This window comes from Hibiscus syriacus, unplaced genomic scaffold (genome assembly GCF_006381635.1).
Source record: "Hibiscus syriacus cultivar Baekdansim isolate YM2019G1 unplaced genomic scaffold, ASM638163v2 tig00110201_pilon, whole genome shotgun sequence".
Lineage (NCBI taxonomy): Eukaryota > Viridiplantae > Streptophyta > Magnoliopsida > Malvales > Malvaceae > Hibiscus > Hibiscus syriacus.
In genome coordinates, this window is record NW_024062624.1 from 762,281 (window position 1) to 776,986 (window position 14,706).

General features: G+C 34.5%; 1 protein-coding gene across 1 annotated transcript; it reads left to right on the forward strand.

The window, feature by feature from the left end:
* Nucleotides 1-12,626: 12,626 nt before the first annotated feature.
* On the forward strand, nt 12,627-14,579 carry LOC120218899. Its single transcript, XM_039215789.1, has 4 exons — nt 12,627-13,196; nt 13,246-13,423; nt 13,529-13,560; nt 13,899-14,579. The coding sequence occupies exons 1-4, from the start codon at nt 12,627-12,629 to the stop codon at nt 14,577-14,579; spliced, it is 1,461 nt and encodes a 486-aa protein (XP_039071720.1).
* Nucleotides 14,580-14,706: the final 127 nt, after the last annotated feature.

Consider the following 14,706-nt stretch of genomic DNA (forward strand, 5'->3'; position numbering starts at 1 on the left):
GTTTGATTTTCGGTTAAAGGAGGGGAAAAGCTTTTTAAAAATCTATATTGGTCTCTTTATTTATTATATGGATATTTTATTCATTTATTTTTATTATTTATGTTGTTATTATTATATGTATATATATATATATATATTAAATTATTTTCATTTATTTTTTTACTATATTTTATTATTATTATATATATATATTTCTTTAATATTTTACTTATAAGTCTAATATTACTATATATATATTGTAATTATCTTTGTCTAGTCGTATATATTTTTTATACTTTTAATAGTTTATTTATATACCTATTATTAAATATATATATTCTTAATTATTTTTATTTGATTATTTTTTTATTTATGTAATATATCTTATAACTTTATATATTTATATTATTTTTTATTATTTTTGTTTTTTTTATTCATTATTATTATATTATTATTTGTTTTGTAAAAAAACCTTGTGTCTTTATCATTATTATTATTAAACATTATATTATATACTACTAACCTAGAGAGCCCATTTTTTTGTCTTATTTCTTACTAAAGCCCCCCACTTTCGGTGAATTGGGAGGGTAGCTTTTCTATTTTTAAGTATTTGGTGTATATATATAGCTTATTTATTTTATTAATACTTTGATATATATATATTTATATTTTTTTCATTTTTTCAAATATTACTATATATAATTATTACTTTACTATTTTTTTTCTTATCTTACTTATTTATTTTATTTATTTTATTTTTCCATTGTATCTTATTTATTTTCTTTACCTTGTTTATTTAACACATTTCTCGATTTTTTTTAAAGGATATTTTCAAATCAATCAAGGGTAAGTAATTAGGATCGAAACTTTACCTTTTAATTTAACTTGTTATTTTTCTTAATTAAGACAACTGGAAATTACGTAGTACCGAAAGGGCGGTTCAAGGGTGCTAATCCTTCCTTGACCGTAACCGACTCCCGAGCCCGACATATTTCTGGTAAGACGCAGATCAGGTAAGAAATAGGGTATCCGATCAACCCATTTATTTTTAAATAAATGATCGGTGGCGACTCCAATCCACATTTTTCTAAGTCGAAGCCCAATTCCGGGGCCCAACTGAAAGACGATTGCGACAGCTTGGCGACTCCGCTGGGGACGGTAAGTGAGTCAGGCTAAGGTAATTTCCAATTGTCTTTTTAACGAAAAGGGTAAGTTTAAATTTTAAGGTAATATTTCGATCCTTTTTACTTACTTTTGATTATTTTCGAGTAAATAGTTGGACTAATCATTTTTTCATGATTTCAGCCTTCAAAGTTTTCTTTTTTTCATCTAAAGGCTCTATACCCGAGCTCCGAACCCGTTTTAAGTGGGGGTGAAAGCGACGCCTTCGTGTGAATTTATTCATCGTATGGGCCTAGCAAGTAACCTTCGGGATTCATATACCTTATGCCTTCGTGTGAATTTATTCTCCGTATGGGCATAAGGGAATGTGTCCTCTCAAGTTTAACTTAGTCCACACAAGCCTGTGATGGGTTTAGGACTAAGGGTCTGGTAAGCCCAAGGGGGCACCAGCAAGGAGAACTCGGGTACCTTTTTTTTAGAACCTAAACTCGGAGACTACAAGGAGTTAGGGCCCACCCCAAGACCTCATTTCAAACCCTAGGATGCCGGAATTATTTCCTGCTTTACTTTCTATTCAAAGCATGTGAACTAGAAATTTATGCGGTTAGGACTTGTTCAAAACCAACTTACGGGATAGAGATCATGTCCGGGTAGGAATAATAAGCATGAGGGGTAGATATCATGTGGGGTAGGATTTTTCATTTTTATTATTATTTTGATTTACCTCACTAACTCTTTTTGTTTTTGTTCTCTTTTATTTTGTTTTCATTACCTGCATCATTTAAAAGAGGTGTTGATCCACCAAAAATGTGTTTGTTAAACATAAATAATCTGAATTAATGGATAAAGGGGTTGTAATACAAGAGATAAAAATGCAGAGGACAGTCTACAAGGCGACTATGTGTCATATTCAATCCTGAAGGCGTGGTGCCCACAATTGAGGAATATATCACTTTGCTGCGTTATAAAGGACTCAGAATGAATCGGGTCTGCATCAAGCACAATGAAAGACTATCTTGGAAAAACTGACTGTCAGAGGTTGCAGGGGCAAGATGAAGGATACTAATCTTAGGAGTCCCTTCAGAGATAACAATTACAAAACGATAGCTGGAATTGGAGATCATTGCTGACGAATTCAAGGAACAAACTAATGACTTTACATATTTCCTATCAATCGAGGGCTCCAATAACGCATTCGTTGGGGACAGGCTCAACAAAAGATAGATGCTAGAGATGCAGTCATTCAAGACTTCTTGGGCCAGTGCAAAATGTAACTCAACATTGGCACGACCCATCTAGAGAAGCCGGAGTGGTTCGACATGTTATTCAATCAGTGACATACGAATACAGAAGACTAGTCAACATGTCAAAAGCTGTCAGAATATTTTTATCTCTTAATAGATAAAACACTTTTGTCCCCAATGAGGATTATTCATAATAACAGACACATTTTTTGGATCAATGCCTCGGATATTTCATGTATCATGCATTTAGACATATTCTGCATTTCGTTATATTCTTTGCATTCACATCAACTAACGGAAGAATGTCTCAATGAAGGAATAAATACTGGATACACCGCCTCAAGCGTTGGACACACCTCATCCGCATAACACCCGCTTGAAAAAGAAAAAAACAAATGGAGGCCAGAATGGCTCAAATCGAGGAGAACATGGCAAAATTGCATAAAGAACTTGAAGATAAGATAAACCAGATTAGTCTGAGTACTCTGAATACAATCATGAAGAACCAAGAATCTTTGGTTGATCAGATCGTTGCCAAGTTAGTTGGCCTACAACAGACCAGTGCGCTTGGGGCAGGTTCACCGGAATGGGTAACTATACCACCTACCCCACAAGGGGTTGTCTCACCTGAAATCTTACCCGGATTACAAGAGGACTCATATGATATCAAGGGGAAAGCTATATCTGGTGCAAATATACAAGCTTCCGCGACCAACACTCATCCGGAAGACTATCATGTCCCGGATTTTGACGAGGAGGATAAGAAAAAGAAGATCAAGATGTTAGAAGATCAAATGAAGATGGTCCAAGGGGACCATGATTATTATGGAGTGGATGCAATAGAGCTGAGCCTGGTTCCAGATTTGGTGCTTCCACCAAAGTTTAAAGTTCTTGAGTTTGAGAAGTTCGACGGGAACAGCTGCCCTTCAGCCCATATCACTATGTTCTGTCTGAAGATGACAGGATATGTAGGGAATGACCAACTCCTGATCCACTGCTTCCAGGAGAACATGTCCGGTTCAGCTATCCGGTGGTACAACCAGCTCAGCCGAACTCATATCAAGACATGGAAAGACTTAGCCAAGTCTTTCTTGGAACAATACAAGCATATCAACGATATGAGACCAGACCGAGTTATGCTACAAAGCCTGGAGAAAAAGCACAATGAAAGTTTCCGACAATACGCACAGCGTTGGAGGGATTTGTATGTCCAAGTTCATCCACCCTTGGATGAAAATGAAACTAAAAAGCTGTTTTTACAGACCCTGAAGGCACCTTACTTCGGGCACCTGGTGGCAATTACATCGGGAACTTTCTCAGATCTAGTTATGGCCGGTGAGATGATCGAGCTAGCTATAAAACAAGGAAAAATTGAGGGAGATATCAACAATGTCAGTACCTATAACGCCAACAAAGGTGTTACGGTCTCAAAACTGTTGCAGTTGTACCGTCTAGTACTTCTAAACAAACTCAGAGAGGACCAAGGAAAGAAAAGATTTGCGTCAGTCCAATCCCAATGACATATAAGGAGTTACTCCCAACGCTAGTTGAGAAAAATCTTGTGACTCTAGTTCAATCCAAACCTAGAGAGGCCCCATATCCTGAAGGTCATGATATTAACGCCGTATGCAGCTATCATATTGGGAGCTCAGGACACACCACTGAGAATTGTGGGGCATTGAAACGTAAGGTCCAAGATCTGATCGATTCAGGGGCATTCACTTTCAATATGTAATGGGCCATTCTGATCGAGAGTCATATTGGGCATCCATTAGGAATTTTGTTGCATTATCAAGTATATCATCTTGTTTGAACTTGTTTTTCTTTCGTACTTCTTATGCGTGAATATTTTTAAGTCACTTGACGTTTAAACATTTTAAATAAAATGCTTCATTCTTAGGAGATGAGCAAATTTTAATCTTGAATTCCTTGAATATCACCTCAATTAAAAACTGTTTAATAATTGAGGTTGTAAATCTTTGACAAATGACAAGATTGAACCCTGCAAAACAAAGACCCATTGGTCCTAATTTAAAAGATACATCAGACTACATATTTTTCTCTTACCGAGCTAAGTTTTCTCTTCTCATGAAGAGTCCATCCAAGGTTTGGTATTCAGACACGTATTAAGAGCGAACAGAATAGGGCAACTAGCACATGAGATTGCAAAACTAATTGGTTTATACCCTTGTTTATGATGTTCAGGGATGATAATGATCTTCACAGATGGAATAGTCGAGTAAGCAAATCTAGTTTAGGTCAGTTGTTTGGAAATTGAACTCTAAATATGAGATCCCTTGACTTTCAAAAACACCTAGACTATAACAGGTTCTTCTTGACAATCTTAAGAAATTAAATCCGTAAAGCTGAGCTATTCCACTAAGGCAATTGGTTATAGAGGAAACTCGAAAACCCTGGCTTTATGAATAGATTATGTTCAAACTATGACACTGCTCGGACACTTGGCAATTCGGTGTTTGCTCCACTGCTTTTGTCAGGCCAAAAACTTTGTGATGAGATGAACCCTTCAGTGATTTGTCCCTCTAAAGCTGAGCTATTCCACTAAGGCAATTGGTTATAGAGGAAACTCGAAAGCCCTGGCTTTATGAATAGATTATGTTCAAACTATGACACTGCTCGGACACTTGGCAATTCGGTGTTTGCTCCACTGCTTTTGTCAGGCCAAAGACTTTGTGATGAGACGAACCCTTCAGTGATTTGTCCCTCTAAAGCTGAGCTATTCCACTAAGGCAATTGGTTATAGAGGAAACTCGAAAGCCCTGGCTTTATGAATAGATTACATTCAAATCATGACATTGCTCGGACACTTGGCAATTCGGTGTTTGCTCCACTGCTTTTGTCAGGTCAAAGACTTTGTGATGAGATGAACCCTTCAGTTAAACCTGATAAAAGTGATTATAAGTTGTCCCTCTAAAGCAATTGGTTGAACGTCCCGACTTTATGGATTCGGCTAGCCAGACAATGGCAAAATAAATCAAATTCATCTAAAAAGAAATTTTCGGTAATAATAGACTAAGGGAGTTGAGAAACACCTGTTATAGTCAAATTCACACGAGCACTCAAGAATTTAATTTTTTAGACCGATATTTCTGCACTACCTTTGTTAGAAGAGCTTACGAAACTTGAACAAATGAAAGGTTTCAGAGAACTGAAACAGAAGTGTTCTGAAAGGTCTAGTCATTGATTATGCTAGTTGTGTCATTTTGTTCGCCTCTGATCAAAATACCAAATCAAGAAAGAGGGGCATGCCATGATCTTCACGATAACCAAATCGATGAAACAAACCCACCTCTAGACCAACTTTTCGATCTTGATATTTGTTAAAGATTTGCAGCTATCAAAGATTAAAAGAGTGTTTGATTCTTTTGATATCCAATGAACTCATGTTTTATGATTTGCTTCAATTATGAAACCTAGAAAGAGGTAACTTTTTCAAAAGTTTTTTTTGATATTTTTCAAAATTTTGAAAATTCGAAAGAAGAAAAGCATTTTCAAACAAGATAAGTTCTCTGGAAGCATATCTTGGAATTCAACAAATATCGCTCCGAAGCTCAAGATCGAAACAGAGGCAAAGGAAACCATCTTTGGGGCAAAATTTGATAAGGGAAGGAAAAATTGTCTTGAGGTCTGCAAGAGTACACCCTGGTGGAAATGAAGACAAATTAAGTCATAATGAAGACTGTACACACAACCATTCTCCTCACATCTCAACATATACATCAACACGTACATACATGACGCATGAAATTTGCATCTTTGAATTCATCATCATGAGAAATAAAAACCTTGATTTTTCCTCCCTTGAGGGCAAATTCAACAGCAAATAAATTTCATTTAGGCATACATCAAGCATACATCATCAGGATAGTTACATCCATATACATTTTACAGATCTTTCAGGAGAAGATGAGATTAAAAGCCAACTCGACAGATTGAAAGATCGACATTCATCTCCAGATTCAACATTTTCAATATAAACTTTATCTCACTTAAGACAGTCTCATTTAATGCAGATGATTATCTCACTCAAATTTATTTTTCTTAAAACATACTTTGTCTCACTTGAGACTGTTTTTCTCGAAAGAAGATTTATTTCACTCAAGATTGTTTTTCTTAAAACAAGATTCGTCTCGCTTGAGACCGTTTTCACTCGAAAGAAGGCATTTCATTTCACTCAAGGCTGTTTTTTAAGAAGATTTTATCTTGCTTGAGATAATTTCCCTCGAAACAGAAAATTTTGTCTCCCTTGAGACAGTTTTTCTTGAAAACATTTCCCTTGAAATTAATTTTTTTCTCTCCTGAGATAGTTTCCCTCGAAACAGAAAATTTTGTCTCCCTTGAGACAGTTTCTCTTGAAACATAAACATTGAAAACATTTCCCTTGAAATGATTTTTTTTCTCTCTTGAGATAGTTTCCCTCGAAACAGAAAATTTTGTCTCCCTTGAGACAGTTTCTCTTGAAACATAAACATTGAAAACATTTCCCTTGAAATGAATTTTATCTCGCTTGAGATAGTTTCCCTTGAAACGAATTTTATCTCCCTTGAGACAGTTTCTCTCCAAACATAAACTTTGAAAACAATTTAACGAAATCTTTGAATATGTTTTCCTTCAAACAAATTTTGTCTCCCATGAGACAGTTTCTCTTGAAACGACACAATTTGCTCGAGAATAGATTTCAACTTCACGACGAAGGATGTCTAGCTCAAAGCCAAACATCCGCGATTTCAACTCCACGATGGAGGATATCGTGACACTCGAGACAACGCAAGTTCAACTTCACGACGAAGGGACCGCTGCTTGTCAACAACAAGTTCTCAATTTCAGAGCCAATTTCAACTTCACAACGAAGGATATTGGACTTCAGACAACGCAAGTTCAACTTCACGACGAAGGGACCGCTGCTTGTCAACAACAACTTCCCAATCTCAGAGCCAATTTCAACTTCACAACGAAGGATATTGGACTCCAGACAACGCAAGTTCAACTTCACGACGAAGGGACCACTGCTTGTCAACAACAACTTCCCAATCTCAGAGCCAATTTCAACTTCACAACGAAGGATATTGGACTCCAGACAACGCAAGTTCAACTCCACGACGAAGGGACCGCTGCTTGTCAACAAAATTTCATTCAGAGTCAATTTCAACTTCACAGCGAAGGATATTGGACTCGAGACAACACAAGTTTAACTTCACAACGAAGGGACGGCTGGTTGTCAACAAACAATTTCCCGGTTCCAGAGCCAATTTCAACTTCACGACGGAGGATATTGGACTCGGAACAATGCTACTTACTTGGATTTCAACTTCACGACGAAGGATATCCAACTCAAAGAAGGATTATCTACCATCAAAATTGTCGAGTTCGACTCCATTCAGCTCGATGACACATCAATCGCACTACTTTCCGGTTGCAGTCGAGGTTTTCAAGTCGAGAAGATAACCTGGGTTAGCCGTGCCTTAGTGACAAGCAACCATTTTCAAACAACATAGCTTAAGTTAAGAAAAAGCTATCTGTCAATGAAGATTTCTGAGTTCGATTCCGATCCAAGGTCTTTAAACCGAGAAGAAGACCGAATGGTAACGGGAAGCCACGTGCTGATTCAAATTCCGAACTACGGCTTCAATTTCATATCATTTCAAGATGAACTCGACTTTACGATGGAGGAGTCATCCGTAACTCAATTCGACAGGGAGTTATTGAAACATCAGAGTTAATTTTCAACTCCACTGAACGAAAAGTGTGTCTTTTAATCTTTGCCCTATCCCCGTTACACGACTATGGGCAAAGAGGGACAGTTGTCAATACTCATTTTTGTCCTACTAGGATTCAAACTCCTAAAAATAGGATAAAATTTTACTATGATTCAAACTCCTAAAAATAGGATAGAGTTCTACTAAGATTTAAATTCCTAAAGATAGGATCCACAAGCACTATAAATAGCCATTGTAACTCACCATTGTAACACACGATTTACACACAAAACATAGAGGAAAGCACGGGAAGATACAAAGGCAAAACTATTATAAAGGATTCGAAAAGGAAATAAAAGGTAGTATTTTCTTTTTTCTTTCTTTTGCATGTGCACATTATTTTTCTTGAGATTTGGTTCGAATAACCCAAAACGTGGGTTGCGCCGATGACCAAAATGGGTGGGGTTTCGAAGTTTCGAACCTAGATCTACCCCGATGCTTATTTTTAAAAACCGGTTTGATTTTTGGTTAAAGGAGTGAAAGAGCTTTTTAAAAATCTATATTAGTCCCTTTATTTATTATATGTATATTTTATTCATTTATTTTTATTATTTATGTTGTTATTATTATATGTATATATATATATATATATTTCTTTAATATTTTACTTATAAGTCTAATATTATTTTATATATATTGTAACTATCTTTGTCTAGTCGTATATATTTTTTATACTTTTAATCATTTATTTATATACCTATTATTAAATATATATATTCTTAATTATTTTTATTTGATTATTTCTTTATTTATGTAATATATCTTATAACTTTATATATTTATATTATTTTTTATTATTTTTGTTTTTTATTCATTATTATTATATTATTATTTTTTTTAAAAAAAACCTTGTGTCTTTATCATTATTATTATTAAACATTATATTATATACTACTAACTTAGAGGGCCCATTTTTTTGTCTTATTTCTTACTAAAGCCCCTCACTTTCGGTGAATTGGGAGGGTAGCTTTTCTATTTTTAAGTATTTGGTGTTTATATATAGCTTATTTATTTTATTAATACTTTGATATATATATATATATGTATATTTATATTTTTTCCTTTTTTCAAATATTACTATATATAATTATTACTTTACTATTTTTTTCTTATCTTACTTATTTATTTTATTTTTCCCTTGTATCTTATTTATTTTCTTTATCTTGTTTATCTAACACATTTCTCGATTTTTTTAAAAGGATATTTTTAAATCAATCAAGGGTAAGTAATTAGGATCGAAACTTTACCTTTTAATTTAACTTGTTATTTTTCTTAATTAAGACAACTGGAAATTACGTAGTACCGAAAGGGCGGTTCAAGGGTGCTAATCCTTCCTTGACCGTAATCGACTCCCGAGCCCGACATATTTATTGTAAGACGCAGATCATGTAAGAAATAGGGTATCCGATCAACCCATTTATTTTTAAATAAATGATCGGTGACGACTTCAATTCACATTTTTTTAAGTCGAAGCCCAATTCCGGGACCCAACTGAAAGACTGTTGCGACACAACATAATGAAAGAACTTAATACTTTGGTCCCCCACGTAACCATTGATCTTTAGCTTTCTGTTTATAGAACAGAGACTCAACCTTCTCCAGCTCCATTAGGTCACTTTTTAATGAATTTTCAATACCCAAATTCTATCAGATGATAGATTTGACAATTGTTGCTTCTCTAATTGATCTCTCTTAAGCCTAACCCTGATAGAAATATCAACATATGTTGTTAGTTCATTGACTTATAATTTTCTGTTATAAATTTAATTAAAACAAAAATTTTACGAGTATAATTTGACATTATATGTGAAGTCACTGTCGTACTAATAGAATACTAAAATGAAATTTATTTGATATTGAGTGGTAACACAGGCAATATGGGTCTCGGACAGCACTTTTATTATTATATAATAGTCACTATTTCGATAATGGACCATTCTCTAAATTCATGCTCTAAGGTAAGTATGCTCCAGTAAGATTATAAAATCAGGTAATCGTTCAGGTTTCTGTCGGATCTTGTTAACTTAGGTCAAATCGAAAATAAGTTGAGTCAGATCAATTTAATGGTTCGACTCGGATCAGGTCAAATCTAAATCAAATCAATTCAGGTAATTTTAAGTTGATTTGACATCAGATTCAGTTTGAGTTAATTTCAGTATGAATTTATGTCAGTTCATGTCTGAAACATTTAAATACCAAGTTAATTCAGATTCAGATGAATTTTAATCGGATATCGTTCAAATCAGGTCACATCATTAACAGACAAAATTCAAGTCAGATCTTACCGGATACGAATTGACTATATGTGTGTTGGGGGGGGGGAGGGGCAAGGAATAATAGTAATTGGACCAAACTTTATCAATGATCTAAATTGATTTAATTTTATTCATCAAGATTGATGACATGACACCTAAAAATATGGAACCATTTAATATTTTTTAAGTCATAAGTCAAAAGAAAAAAACTTCCCCAATTACCAAGAAAAAAAATCTAGGTTTAATTTTTTGACTTTTGTATCATGTTGGACTTGTAATTTGGACTAAATGTTTTTTTAATGAATTTCATTTATTGGGTCTTAATATATGTAAATGGACTTGTATGTAATATTAATAGGTTTTTATTATTTTTGGACTTGGATAAAAATATGCTATATTTATTTATAACATGGATGCATATGGATATGAAATATGAAAATGGTATATGATATATACTAATATATAGTTTATATTAATGCCATCACCCGAATAAAATGGGTGATGATAAGAGCATAAATTTTAATATAAATTTGTTTAGTTGATTTTATTGTAATGTTAGTGTATTAAAGTGTAATAAATTTTATTTATTCATTTATAAATTATTAGTTTTTGTATTTATTATGTTATTCAAATTTTCAATCTCAAATAAATTCATCTTATATATTTTAAAATTTTAAGTTAAATTATATTTATATTATCAATCAATTTTTACATAAAAAGTAAGACTTATAAATATCTTAATTAATTTTATATAATCTAATAAAATCATGTTCAATAACTAAATTACATAATAAAATTAATTTAATGATTATAATTAAAATTTATAATATAAGGATTATAATTAATATAAAAAGTAAATTTATTAATTTAGTTATAACAAGTTAATTGTAAATTTAAAATCTCATAATTGCAATGGTAACTTATTACTTATAAGTCAGATAAATATCAAGTCAGATAAGTATCATATTGATTCAATAACAACTCAAATCATTTACAGATTGAGTTAATTATAGGTCAGACAATACTAGTCATTTATCAAGTTAACCTCAGGTTTGGGTTCATATCGATCGGATGCAAGTCAGGTTCAGTTATCGTATTATCGGTTCAATTCGGGTTTATATCATTCTCAGATCGAGTGCAAGTCAGGTTCATATCTACAATTTCCATATCCAATTCGGGTTCAGATTAACACCAATTCAAACTCGAATCGGTTTCGAATTATCTCCGCTTGGATCACAAACAATTAGTTTTACATACGAAGTTAGCTTTTTACAACCCTATGCTACAGCTTGTGCCCCGAGTCGATATAAGTCGGACATGCCTTCTTTTTATTTTTTTATTTTTTTTTACATTAGTTTGGACTGGCTTAAGTCAAGTACAATAGCAATTAGTCGTATATGTGCTTTCAATTAAAGCCCACGCAGCCCACCCCATAGTGTGTACATTTCTGTTCCCTAGTTTTCAACATCAATCTATCTTTTTCCTGTAGACTTCTTGTCTTCTTAATTATTTGAGTTCTCAAGCAAATGTAGATTGCAGGTCCGTGCTATTCTTTTGGATCCTCCTGATAGAGAATGACAACGGAATTATGAACGTTATTCGTCGTTAAAGAATTAAACTTAAAAAAAATCTATATTCAATTAAAGAATGAAGGAGAAAGAGATGGAGAGACAATGACAATTAAAGTTTTTAGAGTTTACTGGAAATTGAATAAGAAGAATAAGATTTAAAACAATAAAGATAAAGTAAATATAAAAAATAATAAAACAATGGGCTCTCGGATAAGATTAAAACAATCTAGATAAGGTTGTATAATTTCCCCCCACTAGAGAACGATAGAACCTCTCCGGGCGCACGTTAACAGGGCTGATGGGCTCTCGGATGTACTTCTCGTTTGCTAATTTATGCTTCCTGTTTGCTAATTTTGAGTGTTTTCGTCTCAACTTAGTTTCATTTTTGATGGAATCGCTAGCTTCTGCTCTTGATTGGAGGAAACTTTTCAATGGAACGAAGGAGCATGCCCTAGATTTCTTTCCGCCTGAAGTTTCGGAGGGAACTGCTACTGTCAAGCCTCCGTCTGTTGTTTTTGAGGAGGGATCGCTGAATGGAGTTATGATGTAGTAGGTCAATTTATTGGATCTCCCCCTAATTTTGGATCCATACAGAGGATTGCTGAGATTCTCTGAGGGTCGGTCAAGGTGAGCTTAACTGGACATAACCTCTATGTTTTTACATTTTCGAATGCTGAAATGAGGGACTGGGTTTTGGAGAATGGCTCTTGGAACATTCAAAATAAACCCCTAGTATTAAGGAAATGGGAGCCGAGCTTAAAGAAACTAGACTTTGATTTTAAGCATATACCAGTGTGGATCCAGCTTTATGATGTTCCTCTTGAGCTCTTTTCTAGGGGAGGCCTTAGCTATATAACTAGTGCTGTTGGGATCCCTTTATATATGGATTATGTTACTGCTTCGAATGAGATATTGGAATTTTCCAAGGTATGTGTGGAGGTTGAGGCTGGGACATTGTTACCTGATGTAATCAATGTAGTATTGCATGATGGCTCTGTAGTGATGATTTGTGTCTATGCTCCTTGGTTCCATAAGTTTTGTACTCAGTGTAAAATCTTTGGGAATCAGACCCATTCATGTGTTGAGATTACTAAAGCTAAGGGGAAAACTAAAGATAATTTGATTTGGAGGCGAAAGGATAATTCTAACCCTGGTTTTCTTGAGAAGTCAGACAAAATTGTCAATGTAGTAGCTAATTCTGTTGCACAGTGTGGAGAGGTGCCTAAGCTTTTATCTTCTGAGCTGAAGGTTGGTGATGTTGAGGAGCTGTCAGTTCATGCTCTACAAGAACGTACAGGATACGGTACAAGTGATTGTTGAAGATAATATTGGCTTCTCTCAAGAACCTGTTAAGGTTATTTCTGATGTAACTGATAAGAATTTACAACATTCCGTTGACCAGGTTGGTGAGGGCCTGCCAGGGGTTGCGGCTGATAGGTCTTTGCCTTCAGTGGATCAAGAGAACACTAGATGTGGTAAGTTTCCTTCCCTGCAAGACTCTTTAATTCAGAAATAGAAGACACATGGGAAGAAGATGGTTAATACAAGCTCATGTAGTAAGATGGACTTGCTTATATAAGGTGGTGCTGTTAATGGAAATAAGATGGCTAAGGTAGCTTCCTTGGGGGTTGCATTGCTCCTGAATGAGATTAAATCTAAAAATAAGGAACATATAGTGAAGGCTAAATAAATTGTTGCTAGTGTTGGTGTTCCTCATATTACTATTAATAGATGATCATAAGCTTCTGAAATGTTAGGGGGATCAATAATGGGCTCAAGAAAGGGAAAGTCTTTAGAAGATTGGAGAATTTAGGAGTTGATGTTTTATGTTTCATGGAAACTAGAGTTAGGAGAGCTAATTTTCCTAGTTTTGTTGATGCACTGGCTGTTGATTTGAATTTAGCAGATAATTATGGGTTCTCTGATGGAGGTAGACTTTGGTTACTTTAGAAAAAGAGACTACCTTTATCTGTTCTTAAGATATGTGATCAGGCTATCTCAATTGTTGGTGATGTGGTTGGTCATAAGATGGTTATTACTGATGTATATGGCAGTAACAACAGTCTGGTCAGGAGAGGCTTATGGGCTCATCTTAAGAGCTTGGAATTTGATGTCGGTTCCTTTTCTTGGGTGGTTGGGGGAGATTTTGATGCTCAAGAGAATTCTGACATGGATGATTTTAAGGAGTGTTTGGTGGACTTAGAGCTTCAAGATCATCCTTACATTGGTCCTCTTTTTACTTGGTCAAACAAGCAAGAAAATTCCTTCTTAGCTCGCAAGCTAGATAGAATTTTAATAAACCCTCAATGGTTATTTGAGTTTCCAGACTCTGCTGTGGAATTTAAAGCCCAGGGTGTTTCAGATCATTATCCTGGTGTTATTTGGACTCAGAAAAGGGCTCAGGTTCATAAGCCAAAGCCGTTCAAGTTTTTTAATTGTTGGACTGCTAATGAAAATTTCTTGAGGGTTGTTAAAGACTCTTGGCTAGAGCAATGTGGGGGCAATACTATGCAGTTACTTTTTAATAAGTTGAAGAGACTTAATCCATTATTAAAGGAATTAAACAGAAGCCATTTTTCAGATATTTCTAGCAGAGTAGTTGTTAAAAGGGCTGAGCTTGAATCAATTTAACTTTTAAATCTTGTTAATGTGGATCAAATGAGGCTGGAGGAGGAGAGTAAACTTAGAGATGATCTAGTAGCTCTTGAAGATGTTGAATCTGAATTTTATAAACAAAGAGCTAAGGTCCACTGGTTGC

Excerpts from the sequence above, each read along its gene's own strand:
- LOC120218899 (XM_039215789.1), top strand. The coding sequence starts at position 12,627 with ATGAGGGACTGGGTTTTGGAGAATGGCTCTTGGAACATTCAAAATAAA. Across the intron at positions 13,197-13,245 it reads TTTTATCTTCTGAGCTGAAG|GATACGGTACAAGTGATTGT; the intron begins GTTGGTGATGTT and ends AAGAACGTACAG. Across the intron at positions 13,561-13,898 it reads ATGGAAATAAGATGGCTAAG|AAAAAGAGACTACCTTTATC; the intron begins GTAGCTTCCTTG and ends TGGTTACTTTAG.